The sequence below is a fragment of the Nasonia vitripennis genome, chromosome 1 (assembly GCF_009193385.2).
Source record: "Nasonia vitripennis strain AsymCx chromosome 1, Nvit_psr_1.1, whole genome shotgun sequence".
Lineage (NCBI taxonomy): Eukaryota > Metazoa > Arthropoda > Insecta > Hymenoptera > Pteromalidae > Nasonia > Nasonia vitripennis.
This window is the reverse complement of record NC_045757.1, coordinates 27,212,557-27,236,628: the sequence shown is the minus strand read 5'-3', so window position 1 is coordinate 27,236,628 and position 24,072 is coordinate 27,212,557. Positions and strand designations below refer to the sequence as shown.

Sequence of the window (24,072 nt, the reverse complement as noted above, 5' to 3'; positions counted from 1 at the left end):
TTAAAGCAGATAATAGGAAACTTAAAATTTGACTTTATTGCTTTACAAATGATGATCTGTAAAGAGGGTATGATCTCTGTCAAAGCAACGCAGCGGGCAGTCCAAGAAGCGCGGCGCGAGCTCGTTGCGCGCCACTCCCCCCTCTCATTAGCGAGGCTATTGTCCGCGTCTATTGTCTTTACAGCGCAGTTAGCTTCAGATCATTGGACATGATATGCGACGGGAGCTAATACTAATATACATTTTATATTTTGTGCGCATACAAAAGAGTACTAATATCACAATCCCCTCATGTGTGACAGTGACTATACAATCAAAGTTTGCATGCTTTGATTACATCTCTCTAACGCGCGTATGTGCGCTGCTTTTTCGTGACTGCATGCAAAGTGCATCATTATTGCAATAGCAACGTCTTAAGGTAATAATGGATAAAGAAACTGGTAAGCATATATTCTTTATCAATCATTTTAGTTTTTTGAAAAAAGTGAAGCAAACTTTGCGCTTAAGGTTATCTCCGTATGAGTATGATAATTCTAATTTTTTACACAGAAAGTACTACAGTGCCTATAGAAGTACTAGTAACTACAGATGTACCAAAATCGATTAAAGAAGTACATGTTGATCCATCGCCAGTACTTGTAGTCATAACGTGGATCTGCGGTATACAAGAGCCGGCAGATACACCGGTACTTGCAACGGCGGTAGGAAGCTCTGAGACCCAAGCGCTGGCCGATGCATCGGTACTTACAACGGCGACAACATGCTTTGAGGTGCAAGAGCCCGTACGTGCATCAGAAGTTGCAACTACGACAGGGATCGCCGAGACGCAAGTCTCCATGCGTACATCAGTACTCACGACAGCAACAGAAGCTCCAGAGACTGCAGTGCCATCAGAAACTGCAGTAAAAATGAAGTCCGAAAATCCGAAAGGAAGGAAAGATGGTAAAAAATCTGTTCAGTATTTCCATGATGGATATACCTATAAACTAAACAGTACCACCAAAGATGGAAGTATTAAGTAAGTATAGGGGATTTTTGCATAAAATCTTATCTTTTCAACACAATAATTATAAAATCAATAATTTCATTTATAAATATTTAAAACTTTTTATTTCATTTTACGAGGGCAGACTTTAACTGAAATATGAGGTGAAGCATTATAATATATTGTTGAGACGATGAAGATAAAAAGAATTCGATTGGATTGGTTTGTTTTGGTTTCATTTGTCTTGCTTTTTGTGCTTTACTTATTTTTTCTGCACTATTATGCCCTGTGTTTTGAATAATTTAATGAAATTGAACTCATAAAAATGTACATGACAAATTATGACAAGAAGGAGTATACAAAGAAATATCTTATCATAAAAAAGTAATTTTTTGAAGCTCATAATAATTAAGAACTATAAATGTAAAAATTAGTACAATGATAAAATATTTCATCAATGAAGTAGAAAATTTCATGAAGTGCTCTTTGCTTACTGAAAACTTTCAAATTTTATGTTTTATAGTAAGCGAAGACCACTCTTTGCAACTTTCAGGCTCATCGATGAAATATATCATCATTCCAAAATATTTCATCGGTGAATCTGGAAATTACAAAAAGTGGTCTTCGCTTACAAAAAAAAAACATTGCATTGGAACTTTTTCAGTAACCGAAAACTACTTTTTGCAATGTTCAGGTTCACCGGTGAAATATTTCATCATTATACTCATTTTTATATACAAAGCTTCTAATTGCTATCCATTTATAAGATTCAGAGGTGATTATATTCTTTTAATAGCTAATGCTTATTTCATTACTTTTTCTGATAATATTTCTAAATATTCTTAATAGTATCAATTAAATTTTAACTTTGATTTGTAACTTTATGTTAAATTGAATTTCTCTGTTTATTGTGTATGCTTTTTGTATTCTTAGAATATGTGCTTTTTTGCAGTTTCTAAGCAAATAGCTATTTTAAATATAGTTGTCACTCTAAGCTATCTTCTTAATTTATAGCTTTTTATATATTTGCAGATATTTGATGTGCACTTAAAAAACAAAGGATGGAGAGCAGTGTAAGGCACGCGCGAAACTTACTAATGACGTATATGACACGAAAAATACGTTACAGCAACCCGTTGCACGAAGAAGTGTCAAAATTCGAGGAGTTTTTAAAAGTTCAGGCAAAGACAGGTTTGGGCACAGGACGGCACATTCATGCAAAAGCAGTAGCCATGTAAATTTATTTGGAAATTTTTATAACAATTAATATAAGAATATTATTTATTAATAAGTGAGCATTTTACAGGTATCCAAGAGCCGGGGTTGTTAAACCGAATAACAATAGCATGGCTCGAAAAATTAGGAAATATAGAAGTGATGAAAACAAGTATGTACCGATGAAAATCACTTATTTATCTGATTCTCGTGTTTTTCTCGCAAAAAACAAATCATGTATGAGATGAAACATCTTGGTGAAAAAAAAATTATACGCTGACATATGACTTAAGGGGACGAAGAAGCTAAAAACCCTGTTTTTTTACTTCATGTAACTTTTTAAATAAAGCTTGCCACGAAAAACCATGACCAGAGCGCCATGAGTTTAATGAATCATTCTACCGAAAGAAAATGTCAATCGGACTTTTAGTTTTTCTAGAAGTTGTGAAATACGAGCGGGTGTTTACGCGTGTTTCGCGATTGCAGCGCCAACCTCAAACCCTAATTTTACTCATCAACTTTTTTTAATTTGAAATTTCATCAATATAATGAGCGCCGCGCATAGGGTGAAGATCAGTGAATCATTTTACCGAAAAAAAATGTCAATCCGAGTTTTAGTTTCTTTTTAGCATTTGAAATACTAAATACCCCGTGGCGCATTTACGAAGCTTTAGCTCCCACTCCCCCTTAATAAAAATCGGAGACAGAGAACATCTCATTATTTACGATGAAGATTTCGCTGATCTCATGAGAGATACAAATAGATGGTACCTTGATGCCACATTTTTAGTGGTGCCAAGGATAAAAAAAGCAACTCAACTTCTAACTATCATGTGCAAGAAATTTCTATACGTAAGTATTAACTATTTTTTCCAAAAGTTCTATAATATTAAAAATAGTATATTACGATACGAGTGCGCGAAGTAGTGTGAGTGTGTGATGATCACCTACGCGCACGAGCGGCACGAGTATCGTATACTATATTTTGACACGAGTGTGCGAATCTATGTTCTTACACGGAGAGAAATGTATCACTAAGTATTCCTACGAATTTCATCAAAAATTAGTAACGAGGAGACAAACTCGACTTATATTAAATTTTATCCCTGGTAGAAATTAATCTTTACACAAGAACTTGCCAGTTTTTAGGTTAATTTCTACCAGGGAGTATACGGTATAGTAAAATTTCAGATCACCAGATTTTATTATGCTACATAGCAATTTTTACTATACCGCATATCAAATTTTATGGATACTAAATCTTTTTAAAAATGTATTTTTGTCCCTTTCATTTCGTCGTTTGTTAATGTTTCTATTCTCATTTATGTTTCTAGCGTGTTAGAGGGGAGAACTTTCATTATTTATTTGTCATATTCAATCCAGGGAAGCTAACTCGGACCGGGATCCGGAGAGTGCGCAATAGCCTGCTCCGCTGCCACGCTCTCATTGGCGCTCCGCACTCGCGCGTGGTTTGAAAGAGATGGAGGGCGGGGCTTTGCGTCAGCCGTTTTTCGGAAGAACCGGGTTCAAGACCCGTGAACAGAAATTTTTTTTTTTACTCTTTTCTGTTAGTTGACATTTTAATTGACGTGAAAAACTCTTTGTGTACTAAAAAAACAATTAGAAAGCTACACAACGATTTTCACATAGGGATATAGGTCAGTATGTAGCTTATATCCAAGTAAACCCCCCATGACTATGCAAACATAAATTTCTAAACACTATAAACCCTAAAAACCTAAATATTTGTTAACAAATCATGTTTAAGCTTAAACAAACCCAATTTAAACTAACAAGCCACCCTCGCGATAAACATATGCTACTTTCAATCTTTCTGCTCCAACGACGTTGATATGATAATAATATCTTGACATCATCTATACGAACGTTAAAAATAATTTTAAACATCAAAAGTTAATTTTTCTAATAGAAATATATTAAACTATAGGTTTACCTATAAATTCTTCCGAACCACACAATTAAGCCTGCGCAAAAAAGGGTAAAAACAATGTAAAAAAACTGTAAGTAAATGATAAAAGGTAAGTCTCTGACTTAGTCAGAAGATTAATGATATTTAAAGATTAAAAAGATAAAACAATATTTTTGTACTTTATTTGAATTTACTCATACTGATAAATATTATTTAAGTAATTACAATGTCTGATCATTTATTACTATTTTATGGCATTAAGATATTTTATACGCCAATTATATTCTTTGGCTTTAACTGGTCAACAGTTAAAGAAGACAGCGAATCATTTAACTCAATATTAACTGAACATTCTCGACAAGATTTAAGGCTATTTTCCAATGATGCAATGGAGTCAGATTTCGCAACAGATAAATCGTCTGAAGACAGCATCACATGAGCTTGATTTTTTCGAAAAATGCATGTAAATCCGTTGCAAATAAAACAAAAAAAAAACATGAAAATTTTCAAAACTCACTAAATAATAATGAAATTATTTTTATCACATACTGTTTGATATTAATTTTTTGTTAACTTCCCGCAAATAATTTTTGTATTTCGCAAGAGAATTATCCAGTTTAGTTCTATCCGATCTGGTAACTTTTGATCCAGACGACAGATGTTTAAGAATTACTTCTTTAAACTCAGTAGGAATTTTGCCGCCTTTGTAAATGCAAATAGCGAATTCCTCGAAACAGGTTGAAATCATGATCTTCGTTAAATTGTAAAAATACTTTTCCATTTGTTTGAATCCTGGGGATAATATTAGGTCCTTATCACCATATTCTGAAAAAATTCAACAATTTTATCAAACAGTTCAATAACCAAGCATTCACTTTAGCTAATATTAAGGTAGTGCTAAAACAGAAATGCAAATATTGCACTAATATAGAAAATTTTAAACAAAAGATAATTGTATAAAATTCTTCAGAAATTAAATTATTAAATACACATTATTATGATTAAATTATACATTAGTTTGGTGTATTGTATGATTTGAGAAGAGATTGAAAATTGTATTAGTATACAGGATATATCAATAATGACACAAACGTATTCGCCGTATACAAAACGCCTCATACATAATTATTCATAAAAGCCAAAAAAAAAAATAATTTTTTTTTTTACGTGGCATTTGGAACTCGAAAGTTCATCGCCTCATCTACGCAAGCCTTCCACGCTGCCCTATCTTGTGTCAACCCCACCCAAGATGCACCTCTCCGATCGACACCCAACCGTCCTATTTCTACTAGATCCGCTTTTACGTTGTCCTCCCATCTACGTCTAGGTCTACCTAGAGGTCGCGTTACCATCGACCTGCCCTTCATGACACGCGCTGCCGTACGGTCGTCTCCCATTCTCGCTACGTGCCCTGCCCATCCCAATCTGCGCGATTTTATTATTCTGTTAATATTTGATGACGCGTACAGATTGTGTAACTCATCATTGTGTAGTCTCCTCCATTCCCCGGTTTCCTCATCTTTCTTCGGCCCGTATGTTTTTCGCAAGACTTTATTTTCAAATACCCTAAAACGGTTGTCCGCCTGCTTAGTGAGAGCCCACGTTTCGTACCCGTACAGAACCACCGGCAGTATTATTGTCCTGTATATTCTTATTTTAACGTTTTTAGACAATAGCCTCGACTTAAGTAAATTACTCACGGCGTAGAAGCAAGCATTACCCGAATGGAGTCTCTTATTTATTTCGACATTAAGCTCGTTTCTATCATTTATGGTCATACCCAGATACCTGAATTCGCTAACCTTTTCAAAAGTAAAATTCCCAACTCTGAGATCTTCCTCCCCTGTGCAGATGCCCAGCTTATCCACAATCATGTACTTTGTTTTTGATTCACTCACTTCTAACCCTGTATACTCCACCGCTTTTATGAGGATTTCCGCGTTTCTTGCTACCGTTTCCCTACAATCCCCCAGTATATCCAAATCATCTGCGTAGCCTAGTATCTGCGTTGTTCCATTAAGCGTTGCGCCCAGCTGGCTAACCTGCATTTTTCTAACGGCATACTCTAACGTTAAGTTGAACAGCACCGTAGAGAGCCCATCCCCTTGTTTTAAACCATCGCGTATCATGAAGGGTTCTGATACATTACCGCCTACTCGGACCTTTCCCGTGCTTCCGTTCAGACATATTTGAATTAATCTACTAGAATTTGATACATTTTGCTTCGCTTAATACAGTCGTACGCTTTTTTAAAATCTATAAATAGTTGGTGTATGGAGCTCGACGTCCCCATATTTGAGTAACTCAGCTGGTATAGAGTCATTCCCCGCGGCTTTGTTGTTTTTTAGTTTTTTAATCGCGGCCTCTACTTCTTGGTAGCTCGGTTCTTCCACGTGGGGTTCAGCAGTGTGAATTTCGTCCCCTAATTCTTCGCTATTTTCGTGCACGTTTAATAATTTATCGAAATAATTTTTCCACAGCGACAGTAATTCGTTGTCATTTGTTACGAGGTCCCCGTTTTCGTCCTTCATCAATTGCGCTCTACTCCTAAAACCCTTTCTGATGGCGTTAATCCCTCTGTACATTTCGCGGGGGTTATTTTCCTTACTGTTAGTTTCTATTCTCCTAATAAGATTCTTTTGATACTCCCGCTTCTTATTTCTGTAGATCGCGCTTGTCTGTTTCCTTACGTTAGAATACTCTTCTTCGGTCCTATCGCTTCTATTTTGTAAGCTATCTAATTTAGCCTTTTTGCGCCTTTCAAACCAGAGTTCGCACTCTTCGTCAAACCATGGTTTGCTCTTTGGCTTTTTCTTTTTACCCAGTACTTTGTTCGCGGCCTCTTTTACCGTTTTTTCGATGTCCCCCCATAAGCTATTCGGCGAACTGGTCGATTACCTGCTCTAAAGTTTCGTAATAGAGATCCTTAGCTTCTTCTTCTTTGTCCTCCGTAGGACAGTGTACATTAATAAATACATATCTTACCATTCACCTTCGATAATGATGTACGAGAGCCTATCATTGACGGATTTGAAACTTTTAACCGAATGTATGATGCTTTTGCTTACGAGAAATCCGGTGCCTAGAGATCCCCCACTCCCGGCCCCATACAGGTACGTGAAGTTAACCGATGCTAGTACTCCGCCATCTGGCCACCGCGATTCCTGTATTGCTACCAAATCTAGATTGTACCTATCAGCTTCCTTTACAAGTTCTTTAAATGCACCTGCTCTGTATAGACTGCGAACATTCCAAGTTCCGACCCTTAAGTCCCTTTTGGTTCGGATTTGATATTTTTGAGCCATGATGTTATGTTAAACCCGCGCGCTTCGGATCCTGTTCCGATCGCAGGTGAGTCCATCGTTCTAGAGGTGATAACCCCCATACCTCTCTAGAACTAAGTATGAGAGCTTTCCGTCTTTGACGAGGACAGTGTCAATTCGTCGTCAGAGACACTACGGTTTCATTCTCGCATCCTAACGCCCCCCTGCAAGGCAGCGCGCCTTCGCTGGCATCGTTACCGCGTAAGACCAGGTGACGAATCATTCTACACATCCCTTTTCGGGGCAGTTGTCATCGCTCCCGTATCCTCCTCGGCAGCAGGATTTTTGCCCATTTTTGTAATGTTTGATGAAAGAGATAGATTGAGAGATAAGAGATAATGTGAAGTGTTTTTGTTGTTGTGGTGCTTGCGTAGTGTTTCTAGATGAATGCGTTCGACAGTGTGGGCTCATCACACCCACGCCTGTTCCTATCGGCTGTCCGCGGCTGCTTATTCAATTTATTCGCAGCTAACCTCTTTCTCAGGGGCTGTTCCTCTATCCGCAACCAAAGGACGCGCTGTGTAGTGGTGATAGGCACCCACCCGTCCGATCTGGACGACAACGCCCAAGACCCGCTTAGGGTAGCGGCATTGTAACAGTAACGATATGCATACTTTGATAAAAAGTATATCAATCATATATGATATTACGCGTGGCTCAAAGAAGGTAGAAGAAAGACAAAAAGTTGCAGCATTTGAGAAAAAAGTTAATAGATTGTGGCATAGTAGTATAGGCAATAGTATAGCAGAAACACAAGCAGCGAACAGAAGAAATATAATAGTGCAGTTACCTACTAAAGATGACATAGATTGTCTGAAAAGTTATCTAGAAAATGAAATGACCACAGCCTTCAAGATTTTAAGGTCCAAATATGAAGACGGACATTATGAAAGACTACGAAATGCTATAGAATCACATTTACATGTTGTCAATTGTAGACGTGCTGGAGAAGTGGAAACGTTGTCTAAAATTGATTACAAATCATTACAAATAGTGGGAGAGAATTGTAGGATAAAAGTTCGTGGAAAACGTACTAGGCCAGTTCCAATAGTTTTTAGTACAAAAATACATAAGTATTTGGAACTTTTAATCAAGTGCAGGAGTAAAGCAAAAATTCATCCTAACAATCCCTATATCTTTTCAAGTATAAATGATTTATCAACCAAGGATTTTACTTTTACGTCGGCTTGCACTCTTATGAATAATTTTTCAGTAGTTTATGGAGCACGTGATCCTCTAACACTCAGAGGAACATTGTTCCGCAAACAAGTAGCCACCGACGGAATGGAGAGAGGAAGTAGTGAAAATGAAGTAGAAAAATTATCAGGTTACTTGGGTCACACTCCAAGAATTCATATGCAAAATTACAGACAATTAGTTCTTCAAAGAGACTTTGATGTGGCCAATATGGTAAACCAAGCTCAGTCTGCAAAAAATAGTTTATCTCAAACAGAGAAATCAACAGTTTAAAACGATGATTCGGAAGAAGAATTACAGGAACCAAGCTCACCATATAAGTCAATGATACCTCATGAATCAAATCAGGATGAAAAGGAGAATGATGGCAATTCAACTAATAGCCGCTCTCATTCAGGTAAAAAAAATTTAAATATACCTCTACAAAGCTCTAAAATAATTTATGTCACTCAAATCTCAAAATTATAATTCTTTTCTCACTGGCTTTGATAATGCAAAAAATGTCACATGAGATAAATAATTACCTACCATAACTGTTTCAAAATGTACAATTAAATATAAATTTTGGCCTTTATTGATAGTTTGTTTTTACATGGATGTTAAAGAGGTTGTACCTGTACTGCATTAGTCAAAATGTCGTAAAATAATGATTATACGTTCTATTTATACAGTTATATTTATCCTAATTATTTATGAAAAGTTTTTTTATTCACCGAACTTTTACTATATGTCGAAGCTTCTGAAAAATATTTTTGATTTTCATTACATTCATTATATCTTCATTTTCTACAATAAATTTGAACAAAATCTCCATTATTAATTCTTTGTAATATGCAAATTAGTAGAATTTCTCATAAGAGACCGTGTTAATTAGCATATAATAAAAACATTTCTATCTTCACATCTTTTCTCTACATATTTCTGAAAATGTATATAAGCGCTTCTAAGGTAAATACTAATCTGTATACAACAATTCAACCATATCTCAATTTTTGTTATATTACCTGGTAGAACCTCCTTAATGGCTAAAAAAATATTTATATTTATGACAAGAAATTGATTTAATATGATTTTGAGCGATGTATGTTTATGAGAATTAAACAATTTTTAATTAATTAAATATAGCATATATCTTATTTAAACTTATATCACTTATAAACTAAACCCAGAAAAAACGAAGCAAAATTGTAGGAATTGACTGATTTACTTTTTTCAAAGGAGTTAATTCCTTATTCTTATCTTTTGTAAAGAAGAAAGTGGCAAATATCTATTACATCAACATAACATCTTAATCTTACTTTGATACTTCATTATTTGTTTTTTTAAAGAAATTTGGCTCCTTTATTATTTTAAAAAAGGTTCAATTTTATTTTTTTTTTAATGTCGGGTTTACTACTTTTTAGAAGGTAAAAACAAAAAGTTTTGATAAAAGTAAATCAGTCAGTTTCTGCAGTTTTGCGTCAATTTTTCTAATTATAGCTTTAGAATTTATAGCAATTCAAATTACTCATAACATTCTTCATAAAAAAAACTAAAAAGAATGTTACTTTCTTTTTCACTCTCAGACTCTAGCTACAGTTGGGTCATAATTGAATCATGCAAAGTTGACCTAAACGTACGTTTACTCACTAAGAGGCAATCAAAAAATTAATTTGCGCAATTTCATCATACATGGGAAAGTGTCTCTCTGTACCATGGAAAGAAGCCTTGACAATGCAAACTTCTTATGTTATGACTGAATGGAAATTTCCGTCATAGTACAGATGAAAATACCAAGGAAATGTGTACGACAATCAATTGTTGTGATTATATTAATTAATTAATAATCATAATAATATTTTAATTATGTCGCAATAAATTTTAATACACCATTAAATATTTAAATTAAATAAACATAAAAAATTCATTGAAAGAAATAAATTTTATAAAAACATGTATAATCCTTATTTGCTTCTCACAAAAAACTTTCTGTGAGATCATCCGCAAAAATTTTGTTTGTTTTTAAATTTGGAATATATCGATGGCTGAGAGAATGTTTACTTAAATTTAACATTGTAATACGATTACTAATTTTTTCGAAATTTAAGGGAACAATTTATGTATAAAAAATATATTATAAAATAATCTTTCTCTCAGCCGTCAATATGTAATACAGATCACTACCTTGTTTATAATAATTGCTGCTAACCTATAAGAATATCCATGTAGATTATCAACGTTAGTATGAACCCAGTTATTTTTGACAGAGCTAAAATTCAGATGAAATGTTCAGATTGACACTGTTTTAAATTCTTCTAACGTGTATTGTACTAACAAAATCTATCACTACACATGTTTTGGTTTTGTATAAGAATATTTTTATTTAAAACTTGAGAAAATTTTCCAAAAGAAAATACAATTTTCCAAGAGAAATAACTTCTTCAATTAAAGGGATGTCATATCGTTCAACTCTTATTTTCGTCTTTTCTCTATTTCTTTTTATCTTTTCTTTCAGCTCTTTGGCCTTGTGCACCTGGTGGAATTTATCCTCTTTTTCTTTCTCTGATATAGCCACTCATCTAATACATAAAATTCTCCTCGTTTCTTATCATCAAGCTCCATTTCCATAATTTCTTCTTGTCACTGACGTTTCTAAATTTACATTGAGAATGTTTTCGTTGACTCTGTCAACACCGCATAAATTCTACACAAAAAAAAACCATACACCCTACTCAAAACAACTCTCCTCAAATATTTGCTACACGAAAAAATTGTACACAGATATTTACTACACAAATGCCCAACACGCATTTTTGATTATTTTACTCCACCGCAAAATTCTACACAATCATATAACAATCTATTGTTGCAACAATGTATATTACAGTGGATTATATGATTGTGTAGAATTTTGCGGTGGAGTAAAATAATCAAAAATGCGTGTTGGGCATTTTTGTAGTAAATATCTGTGTACAATTTTTTTGTGTAACTAATATGTGTGTAGAGTTGTTTTGTGTAGGATATAGGTTTTTTTTTGTGTAGTGTTTATACAGTGTCACTCTGTCCCCATCCATTTTCTTCGATCCATCTTGTTTCTATCTACTCTATAATCTCCATGTCACTTCAGAGAGGGCTCTTTCTTACCAATTACAAATAAAGACTTTTCATGTTTTTTATACCACTCTAACCTCAAAATCATATCTTTAATATGATTATTCGGCTCTCGTGGTATAAAGTACGGTTCAATATTGGTGCGTAAGATGATTTTTACCTCATGTAACTATTCTCACTCGCTTTGCTGGTATGAAGAACGTCACAGGAGGTAAATAAGTATCTTCCCCACCCGTATTGAAATGTACTATTTTCCTCTCTTTATTTTCCCATTCTTTCTCTTTTTCTTCCTCCTGCTGTGATTTCCCTATGGTCTGTCCAGGCTAGTTGTCCACTCTAACCTCTGATTTCTTTATCACTTCTTGCTCTTCTCTGCAGGTGATTTGTTATTATTCTGACTACAATAAATTGTTTTTGACAGTCGAGTTGCACTTGTAGAGTTTTTTGAACAATTAAAATTATAAAATTAATTGAACAAAAGAGATATGGGAGGTCTGTCATCCATACAAATCTTAATTATTAATTATTTAGAATATTGTTATAAATATTATTGTTATATTTAATACATTTTTTTTTCTTTTAACAGTTAAATCTCGACAGAATTTATCATGGACTCAAACATCGGTAAATGTCTTTTTAGCACACTTTCCAAATGCTCTGGACATTAATACCAAGCCTCCGAGTGCGAAAGAGATTACCGATTTCATAGCTAATACCAAAGATTGCTTGAAACTAAGAAAAGAACCCCAAATAAGATCATGGATACACAAGGAACGAGCAAAGTTAAAAGGATCATCTGATATACCAATAAGAAATCACATACCTAATTATATTTACTTGAAATTTGAAAAGTATATAGATGCTAAGAAGGTACCCTCAGCTGAGGCTTGTGGGAAATTTTTGGCAGTCACCGTCAAAAGCTAATATTACAATAAACAATATACAGGTAGGTACTAGGTAGATTTCCTACTACAAAACTTAAGGGGGCACACCACCTTTGAAATTAAAATCAAAATTTTTCATTAAAAATTTATAAATACTTATATAAATGAACCAAATTTTTATTACTATTCTTAGACATAATTACCTTTATTTTGATGGTTTTAGACCTTCTATATACCTCTATAATACCTACGTATAGTAGGGAGTCCATAATTCACTTACCGTAAGATTCCAAAGGAACGAATGGCCCAAATGAGCTCACACTCTAGGGTATTATTTAAAAGTACATTAGTTATGGTATGAATGAGGGGATTTGGTTTAAATTTCATAGAAAAAAAGTTACATGATAGTTATGTTAAAATTAATCAAAAATTGATAAAAAAATCAGTAATATGCTTATAAAACTTTTTCTATGAATAGGGTTACAATTCTGAATTAGTTAAAAGTTCATGTATTATTATTCATCTCACAGTTTAAAAAATTTTAATTTTTTTGTTTTGTAAATCACAGATGAAAGATGTAGTTAATAAATATTGTTTAATACATATCTTTAAATTTTTTGATTTTATAACCATCCTATCAAAATAAAATAACAAACTAAATAACTGCCGCAGAAAGTGCCACCTTGTTAATCTTGCAAATATTAAAAGGTAAAAAATAGGCACAAATAATTCGGTTTTTAATTTTTTCCTTTTTAAATTTATTATGATGTAATAAATTGAAATAATTCTTACATATTAGTTATATTCACCTTGTTAAGACCTCCGGCAGTGTCACCGGTGGCAAGAATGAGTACAATGAGCTATCCAGTGTAATATCCCAATACTGAGCTTAAAATCATTAAGATAAAGAATTTTAAAATGTTACGCGTTTTAAATTTAAAATTTTTTTTGTCGTCATCATCCACCTTATACACCGCGACGCCGTTTTCTAATATTATTGACACCTAGACTCCAAAAACTACGAAGCGTACCACCTGGACCTCGTCATCGGTTACCCTATAGATCTAGATGCCGTCTTCGAATATTATTGACACCTGATCCAAAAACTACGGAGCGAACCACCTGGACCTCGTCATCGGCCACCCTATAGACCTAGACGCCGTCTTCGAATATTATTGACACCTAGACTCCAAAAACTGCGGAGCGTACCACCTGGACCTCGTCATCGGCAAGCATATACACCTAGACACCGTAAAAAACAATTCTCATGTGTCTGGAGTTAGTTTTGATGTGACTCCTTAAACTGTCCATATAGCACTTTGAGGAGCTCAAACTGACTGACTCAAAGCTTAAACTGACCAATTAAACAATGGCACTTTGAGGAGCTCCTCAAACTGTTGGATTTCTCCTCAAAGTGCCCGATTGGCATATATATACATGCATATATAAGTGTATAACAATTCTATTAGAATTTTAGTATTTAGATTATTTATAAAAAAAAACAGTATTGAGAGTTAATTAAAATTGATGATATATTTTAATAATTTAGCTAATAATAATAATAAATAAATAAAAATATCATTAATTTAATTATCAGTACTCAATTGAATGATAGTTTATTTTATTTCATTTTTTATTTTCATAAAATCTAGTCTCCTCTGTGATATTTTTTAAATTTTAATTTAAACATTTTCTCCGCGTGATTAAATATTTTGTTGTCGACTTTGTAGCTAATAAAAATTATTTTAAAACAAATCTGTGTATTTATACATGCATATATATATGCATACGTAAATATTTTATTAGAATTTAAATATTTAGATTATTAAAAAAATACAGTATTAAGAGTAAATTTAAATTTGTGATATTTATTTTAAGAATTTAGTTAATAATAATAATAATAATAATGATAATATTAATAATAAGTAAAGCAGAATCTGGAAGTTGAAACCTTAAGGGTGCCAACAACACAAGACGGTAGATATCCAATCCACAAATCAAGCAGCACTACTGGTATAGGCAGCGCCATGAGTGCTGCAGCATACCGGTATGACAAGAACGCAGCGGCAGGAGAAGAGAGCCAGACCGTAAGGGATTGGCTACAAGCCCACGCTAGCCTGCCAGACAAGCTACGAGAGGTGCGTGAAACGGCCAAGGAAATGACCAAAACCCTGGAAAAGCAAAAGGGCGTGAATATCAAGATCAAAGAAGGCTTACCCTTAATAGGATCCATGATGATCGAAGCTTCCACGCTTCTTGACTAGATGGAAGATGTCGCGAAGAGGCAGTTCCCCAAACAATCTAGTGAGGACAATGCAAAGCTTCAAAAAACGGTAAAATCAAAGAAGAGGGTACGGGAATCATCTGACGGAGGCGGCGGTACCCCCGCCAAAAAAGACAAGAAGGATGTAAGTGCTCCCTCGACAAGTAGGGACAGCGAGGGGAATGGCCAGACTTCTCATGGTCAGACACAATGGGAAGTAGCTGCTGGCAGGAAGGCTAAAAAGAAATAGAAGGTAAAGCCGGAGCAGATCCAACCAAAGAAGAGAGAAGAGAAGGCTCCACATCAGAGGACGGACGCCATTCTGATTAAGCCGGAGAGTGGCAAGACCTATGCTGACATTTTGTCTCTGATAAAGGCACAGGTAAGCCGGAAGAGCTAAACACGGTGATTAAGTTTGTTCGCAAAACAAGAAAAGGCGGCGTTCTGGTCGGGGTGGGCAAAAGCAATGACGAAATGAAGTCATTTCAAAAGGCCATCCAAGAGGCAATAGGACAAGCAGGCACAATTAAGGGCAAGATCTCCAAGACAATACTAGAGATCAGAGACATCGATGGACTTACGACGAAGGAAGAGGTCAACAGTGCTATCACAGCCGCAACAGGCTGCGATAACAGATAAAGTGTTTTCTTTGAAAAGACGACAAGACGCCTGAGGATAGGACGATGCACACTCCAGCCACCGGAGCGTGCGCAGTCTTCCGGACGGCCCTAAACGCAAGCAAGATCCAAAGATAATGGCGAGGATACTCCGAGGAAACCTGCACAGAAGTAGGCTCGCACATGATCTGCTAACCCAACACGTGAGGGAGCAGTAAGTGGATATTCTATTGATCAGCGAACAATACAAGAACCTAGACCCACCCTTTTGGGTGTCAAACGGCGAAAAAACCGCAGCCATTTGGGTGCCCGGGCGCGGGTTGGTGAATACGGGTACGGGAGAAGACTACGTAAGGGGAAGGAAGGGTCGCATAACATTCTTCAGCTTATATCTGTCACCGAACCTAACTCCCGCCGACTTTACAAGGAAATTAGGGGTATTGGAGGACGCTATTAGAGGTCCCCGGGAAAATCGTGATCGGGGGCGACTTCAACGCGAGGGCCGCAGAATGGGGCATGCCGACGACGAACCCAAGAGGCAGAGCCATCCTCGAGATTGCACCCAGGCTGAACTTGATAGTAGCGAACGAGGGTAATACCACTACCTACCATAGAACAGGCTTTAGGGAATTAATACCGGATGTAACCTTCGCAAGCGAAATGACGATCCGCAACATAAGGGACTGGCACGTCACGGAAGAATATACAGCTAGCGACAACCAGTATATTTTATTCAATATCAAGGAAGACCGTCAAACCAGTACAAGGAGAAATCACAGTCGAGCGCCAAAATGGAACACCCGACGCATGAACCGAGAGACACTCGCGATGTTAATTCAAAGCACGAACCTCCCATCCAACGGGATCCCGCACGAATTAGGCAACTTCGTCCCTTAAGAGTGGCAGGGCACCGGGACTGGATGGCATCCCTGCGGAAATGCTCAGGATCGTCGCGTCGCAACGGCCTGAGCTGCTCTTAGAGATGTACAGCCTGTGCCTGATGCAGGGAGTTTTTAGCTCGCGGTGGAAAAGAGCGAGACTTGTACTGATTGAAAAACCGAAAAAAGAAGCGGATACGGATACTTCCTATAGGCCACTGAGTGTTTTAGACACAATGGGAAAGACGGGGGAAGCACTGGTTAAACCGCGAATACTAAGTGCAGTACGCAAAGCAGGAGACCTTTCCGATAAACAGTATGGCTTTAGAAAAGGACGATCCACCATAGGGGCCGTTAGAGAGGTAACAGACATGGTAAAGAAAGTAGAGGAAGTTAGACACGCGACTAGAGACATCGTGATTCTGGTAACGTTAGACGTAAAAAAACGCGTTCAACTCGGCAAGATGGGCCGACATACTTGCTGCCTTAGAATCATACGGTATGCCGCGATACATTATGCGTCTTACGAAAGATTATCTAAGGGACCGGGTTATCGAGTATGACAGGAAAGAAGGGCGCAGAAGAAGGCCTATAACTGCAGGAGTTGCGCAGGGTTCGATCTTGGGGCCAGACTTCTGGGGCATCTTGTACGATGGGCTTCTGAAACTCGAAATGCCGGGGGACGTGATGCTCGTTCGAAACGCCGACGACGTGGCCGCGGTTATAACAGCACGGAATATGGGCATCGCGCATCGAAGTTAAACACGATCATGAGCAGAGTGCTATGGTGGATGTCGAACCACGGATTGACTTTAGCACTTGATAAGACCGAAATTGTCCTACTGACAGGAAAGCGGATACCGACCATCATACCCATGAAGGTAGGCAGCGAGACTATAACGACGAAACCATCAGCCAAGTATCTAGGAATAACTCTAGATACGAAGTTGAACTACGGGGAGCACCTAGATCGCATCTGTAAAAAAGCCACGACTAGAATAGCGCAACTTAGCCGACTCATGGCTAACGTCCGTGGACCTAGGCCAACAGTTAGGCGGCTACTCATGGCGACCACTAACTCTATCCTGTTATATGGATCAGAGGTGTGGGCCGACGCTATGACTATGAATAAGTATCGGGAAAAGATTATGGCGGTACAGCGAAGGGGAGCCCTTAGAATAGCATGCTCCTACCGGACGGTCGCGGCCAAGGCATCGATGGTAATCGCGGGGGTAATCCCCGTAGATCTTCTTGCGATTGAACGCAAGCGGATCTACGAGGCTCGTTTAGCGTCGAATAGCACCTCGATTGTCGCGGAAGAAAGGAAATAACAATGCGCAATTGGCAGACAAGGTGGAATTGTCCAAAGGCTAGATGGACTAGGACCCTTATAAAAGATGTGGGCCCGTGGATGGACAGGAAATGGGGGGAGGTCAACTTTTACCTTACCCAGTTTTTCTCCGGTCACGGATACTTTAGGAGCTACCTATTCGCGATGAACAGGGTGGCAACACCGGGGTGTAAGTACTGCGGTGACGAACGGGATGACGTCAGACACACGTTTTTTGACTGCCCTCACTGGGCTGAAAAGCGTAGAGCACTGGAGCTGACGATAGGGGCGTTCATGCCCAAGACTGTAGTCGAAACGATGCTTGACAGTAAGCAGAACTGGGACGAGATAAAGGCGTACGTGGAGACGGTTCTCCGCGCGAAAAACAATGACGGTTGTTTACAAGACTAGTTGACGGCTAGCACAGCTTAAGACAGGCGACCCCACGAAGGAATGCGAAAGCGGTTACCGGGGGGGTTTTCGCGGCCCTATAAGAGGTGGAGTTTTAGTGAGTATGCCTGGCGTTGTCCCGTGCCAGGAGAGTCTCACACACGGGGAGCCTCGCACGGCTCCTGTCATGGTGCATTAAGTATCTCTCCAACTCTCCGGATAAACAAAAAAAAAGTAAAACATATTAATAGAAAATTAATTTGAATATCAGTATTTTTAGAGCTTTAAATCTTAGTATTAATAAGCAATTGTGCAATTAAATTTAAGTATTTATTTTCTTTCAACTTTTATTTTAACAAAAGCTAGTCTCCTCTGTGATACTTTTTAAATTTAAATAAATTAGATTTATTATTTATTAATTAACGATTATTTAGATTTATCTCAATAGAGCAATGTATAATCTGACGAGTTATACTAGAAAAAGGAAATCAGATGGTGGTATCGCCGAAACTGATATTCCTACGAAAAAAAAAAGAAATGCAACTCCTTTCCAGCCAGATTGGTTAACAGATCCCGATAAGATTATTTACAAAAGCATGCAACTGAGATTCAAAAAGCTAAGTGCATATATTGTACGGGTGATATTTCTTTCAAGCGTAAAACACATTTACCAGATCATTGTAAAACGAAAAAACATTTAGATAATATTGAAGCTGCTAAAAGGTTGGGTAATTTTGTAACAACCAAAGTAGAAGGGCCATCATTTCGAGACAGGGTTCATGCAGCAGAATTAAAAACTTCCCTTTTTGTCGCTGAGCATAATGTTGGTGTTAGATTAGTAGTTGATTTAGTTCCATTCATGAAACGTATGTGTATCGATCCTGAGGCTGTACAAAGTATTAAATTAAAAGAAGATAAATGCAGTCAAGTAATTAAAGAAATTTTATATAAATCTGCTTTTGATGATTTAAAAGAAACTTTAAATAATTGTTTTTATTCAATTTTAGTCGATGAAACTACGTCCATCGGCAACGTTAAAGTTTTGTGTGTTTCTGTGCAATATTTTAGTAAAATAAAAAGTAAAGTAGTTCAACATTTATTACAATTAATAGAGTTAGATAGTAAAAAAGGAACAGCTTTAGATATTTTTAAAGATTTTAAAGCATTTTTTGATTCCAACAATATTAACATGCAAAATATTGTCGCTTTAGCGTGTGATAATGTCAGCATTATGACCGGTAACATCAAGGGATTTTACGCTCTCTTTAAAAAAGATGTTAAACATTGCCTTCTATTAAATTGTATTTGCCATTCTTCGGCTTTAGTTGCAAAAAATAGTTGCCGCATGATCCCTAAAGAAATTGAAGAACTTTTGAGAAGCGTTTCGTTTTATTTTACAAATAGCCCCAAAAGATTTGCTGAATATTTAGAAATTGCTCGCCTCCTTGATCTGCCACCTTTGAAAATGTTGAAACTCTCGGGAACGCGTTGGTTAGAAGCCTATTGTTGTTATGACAGAGTAAATTTAGCATATCCAGCATTAATACATTATTTTACTATAAAAGCTTTTGAAATTGTCGCACCGAAACTCGCAAAGGAAACTACCGTAAAAACGGATGAAAGCGAGGTTAAAGTCAGTAGCGCACAACGAATTTTAGCATTATTATTAGATACCTCTGTTCGCATTTATGTAGCTTTTATGAAGTATGCATTAAATTATCATAATTCTTTTAACGCTCTCTATTAGACAAAGGGATTAATGATCCATAAATTATATTCTTCGATCGAAAAGATCTTTAAACTGATTGGACAAGATTTTCTTAATCCCGAATCGCTTTCTCAAATAACTTCTGATAACTTCATTGTTAAAGATCATTTAAAGCCCTTAGAGGACTTTTTTTCGGTGCATCTGCAACTGACCTTCTTAAAGGATTAGCAGCTGATGTTGTTTTGAAAATTAAACAAAATTGCTTAAATACTAATTATAATATTACTTGTGTAGAAGAAATGAGAAAAAGATGTATGGAACATCACGAATTATTGAATTGTAATTCTTTTGTAGAGCCAAAACTCGCGTTAAATTTAGAAGAACGAAAAAATTATCCATATTTAGAAGGAATTAATAAATATTTTTCAAATATTGATTCAGATAAATTAGCTTTCGAATTGAGAACTTTACTTTTGCATTTTAGTCCCGATGAAATCGCGAAATATAAAGAAATGGATGTAGAGTCTTTTTGGTCTGTAATTTTCGATCTTAAAAATGATGCATGAACGAAATTGGTTTTCCCTTCTTTAACAAAACTTGTTCAAGCTATATTTACGCTTCCGCATTCCAATGCGGAACCTGAGCGAACTTTTTCTGATGTCAATGAAGTTAAAGATTTTAAAGGCAATAAAACAAGTACTGCATTACTTAACGCTCGTTGTTTTTTAAGATCGTATAACGCCGCTTACAATATTAATAGTTTAACGTTTGAACCATCAAAAAAACAACTAAATATGTTTACGACGGAAAATTTATATCCTTTTAAAAAGCGATTAGTAGATAAATTAGAAACAATTAGCCCTGCTAGAAAAATAAGCAGTATATTAGCCAGTATTGTCCAGTCACTGCTCTATTTTGACAGAATTGGTCAGTGACTGGTGAACACTGAACAAAATTTCTGCCTAGGGAAGACACAAGTTCAATCACATTAATCAATCACAATTAAATCACAATGGTTATAATAGTCAGTATAATTAAGGACTAAACGCATACACACACTAGTATAAAGCTTTTCTTTTTGACAACAACTGCTTTATAGTAAAAAAAAGCTTTCAAGATCTCTTTCTCAAGATCTTCTCAAGATCTCTCCTCTTAACACGTAATTTAACTCCATTACGCACAGTTTGCGTGAAGTTCATAGTCTCATATTGTGGTGGAACTTGCGTCTTTTCGCTTATGCTGAATTGGTAGTTGTGCAGCATCGCAGCCAGAGCTATCTTAACTTGCATCACGGCAAAGCGTTTACCTGAAAGCAAATAGTTATATTTCAAGCTTTATTGCTATACTTTATAATTTATAATGCATGCTGGTATCTTATTTCGACTACAGCAAACTACACACCAATGCACATTCGTTCTCCATCTCCAAAAGGTATATTAATATACTTATTTCTTGCAACTGCCTTTTCTTTGGTAAAGCGTAAAGGATCGAACTTTTCGGGATCCGGGTAATACTCGGGATTATTTTGTATACCTGAAAGCGAAATCATTATCCGCATATCTTTCTTAATGACGAAATCTGTGGTAGGAAGCGGATAATCTTCCTTGGCTATCCGATTTAAAATAGGCAGAGATGGATGCTTCCGTAGAGTTTCTGAAATGTGTTAATTATATCAAATTCTTTCTTTTGTAATGAATTGTTGAGACAATTACCTGAAAGTACCATATCAAGATACTCCATCTCTGCTATACTTTCGTAAGTAAGCCCGGTGGGGCTCTTCACGACTTCATCAATTTCTGCTTGTAATTTTTCCTGTATTTCCGGATTCTGTGCCAATTCGTACAAACAAAAACTCGTAGTCGAAGAGGAGGTTTCGTAACCTCCGAGGAAGAAAACAAATGCATTAGCAGCAGCTTCCTCTATTGTCAGTTTATTAAAATGTTCTAAAATCGTTCACGTTGGTTAATACGATATTTTTATTTTTTATTATTTTGTGTGTGTGTGTGTCGGTCGAATGTTTATACATTAATTAAATTGCTACCTGAATTCTTTCCATTCGTTTGCATGATTTGATCATCATCTTCAACTTTTCCGTAATCAATGAGCTGCATAATGAGATCGAGGAAATCTTTTTTCTGGATTTTTTCTTTTCGGCGATAGGTAACTGCTTCTATGAAAATATTTAAAAAGAATTTTGACACATTCTCCTGGAATAACGGGACAGTCGCCCATGACATCATTTCTGGTGCGAACATCGCCATCAACAAGTTAAATCTTCCAAAGTTGAGTGCCTTCTCGCCCTTGGTTTGAAATTCGCTCTTCGGGTTATCTAGACTTTTCGAGTCAAGTCCATATACTATGGACGATATTATATCAGTCGTATACCTAATGTCCGAAAATATATTACTCAATCAGTAATGATTCAGTATTGCGAACAAATAAATGAATTACCATGTTTTACCTCGCTAGCATGTCGTTGACATCCACTATATCGGTAGTTTTCAATTCTGCATCGCATGTCTTGATCATATGCTTGCTAATTTCAACTAAATATGGATACATTCGTCTCAACTTGCCAGATGTAAAAATAGGTGAAAACTTGATTCTCAGTCTCTTCCATTTTTCACTGGGTAGTAAAAATAAATGGCTGGACATTGGGTCAACCTTGCCGTCGTAAAACCAACCGCGGTCGGCAAATAGATCAAAATCCTTGACGAGAATCAGTTTAATAAGTTCTGGATCATTGATACACAAGATCGGCCTTTGAAAGACGTAAACGCCATAAAATCGGTGATGTTTGAATTTGTTATAAATTGAGTCAATAAAGCCCGCTATAACGAATATGAAAATCCATCTTCAAGTATATATTGATGAGAGATTTTTAAGAATCGATATGGTTATAATGTGCCTTTACACTTACCAAAATGAATTTTTCCTCTCAGGTAATCAATAGAAACGTTTCCAAGCGGTATTGATGGCGTTTCATTGGGAACGTTGTATCTATTCCAATAATTATAGAGATAGTATTTCAAGTACGCGTACACGGCAGCAAGCACAACAGTGATCCAAAAAAGTTTCGAGTACGTAAACTCAAGCATATTGCTTCTGTGAATTACACGACACTAACACAATAAGAAGCAGAAAATAAATGACCACCTCGCTAAGAAGTTAGGCCAATAACTGTGGTAGATGTTGCGCTCCAGACGCCTTTATCGGCGAAAATACTGAGTATTTATAGCTACAACGTATTATTTTCTTACAGATAACACTCATTTCAAATAGATATGGATAACTGATACGTAAGTGTAGCTTTTTCGTACTAAAAGCGCAGCTGATAGAAAACACATGAGAAAATTTAAAAATTATCTCGTTCACAATGACTATAGAGTTTTGGTTTTGACATAAATCAGTTGATTGCGGGAAAACCAGCAGTGTAGCTCTTAACGTAATTCTTCGTTTTTTTTTGTCACGATGGTTAGGTAAATACCATAAGAACGTATGGGTTACACATTTGGAAGAAATTAAGGTAGTTCACCGACTGCAGTGGTGCTCAATTAGGGTTTTTATTAGAAAATTCCTTTTTTAAGATATTATACAGTATTATCTAATATCAAAACCTTACAATTTATAGTATCAAACATTAGAATAGTGATATAAATTGTTTAGAGTATAAAATACTCTCAAAACTTGTAAGAGAGAGAGAGAGGAACACTGCGTACCTATATAGATATACTAATAGCATGGGATGAAAATTTTGATTTGTTGTATCTTAAAAAAAAGCCTTGCTTGCCCTGTCCAACTTTTTCTCTATGATTTGTATTGCTATTTTACATCATAAGCTACACGGAAAGAATTTTACAATAAAAATTACATAGAAATTAAGAATCAAAATTACCGTGCTAGCACAGTAACGTAGGGACGTCCCACCATCTAGAGCACTTTTACTGCATCGGCACAGTAAAATTTTCGGTACTTTTTTATTTTTCTCCATAGCCTCTATATTATTATATTTTGTTGTATACATGTTCGTGACGCATTCTTAACGTCGTATTATTGATATATAAAGGGTTATTTGTATATGACACACTTCGAACCAAGAAATTCGTTGGATTCGACGAGCGTACATCAGGGTTAGATTTGGAGGTTATGGAAGCACATGACGCACATGGCCGCGCATGAATTTCCTTTGCAGCACGGTAAAAATTTTGGACATCAAAAAATTTACAGTGCCGGTTCAGTAAAATTTAAAGGGAGCAAGATAA

The 24,072-nt window shown here is 36.2% G+C and overlaps 2 protein-coding genes across 3 annotated transcripts in view; one reads left to right on the top strand and one right to left on the bottom strand.

Moving 5' to 3' along the window:
- Window positions 1-24,072, top strand: part of LOC100119465 (polypyrimidine tract-binding protein 1) — a 455,850-nt gene that overhangs the window by 85,286 nt on the left and 346,492 nt on the right. The window lies entirely within an intron of this gene.
- On the bottom strand, window positions 20,511-23,015 carry CYP6CK7 (cytochrome P450 6CK7). Its single transcript, NM_001172503.1, has 6 exons — window positions 22,731-23,015; window positions 22,272-22,641; window positions 21,852-22,195; window positions 21,523-21,753; window positions 21,212-21,463; window positions 20,511-21,116 (listed from the first exon to the last, which is right to left on the bottom strand). Exons 1-6 carry the CDS (start codon window positions 22,906-22,908, stop codon window positions 20,923-20,925), a joined length of 1,569 nt encoding a protein of 522 aa, NP_001165974.1. The 5' UTR covers window positions 22,909-23,015; the 3' UTR covers window positions 20,511-20,922.

What these genes read in the sequence shown, in the direction of transcription:
- CYP6CK7 (NM_001172503.1), bottom strand. Translation starts at nt 22,908, where the DNA reads ATGCTTGAGTTTACGTACTCGAAACTTTTTTGGATCACTGTTGTGCTT. An exon ending in AACGAATGGAAAGAATTCAG is followed by an intron (nt 21,754 to 21,851) that starts GTAGCAATTTAA and finishes GAACGATTTTAG; the next exon opens with AACATTTTAATAAACTGACA. An exon ending in TCTTGATATGGTACTTTCAG is followed by an intron (nt 21,464 to 21,522) that starts GTAATTGTCTCA and finishes AACACATTTCAG; the next exon opens with AAACTCTACGGAAGCATCCA.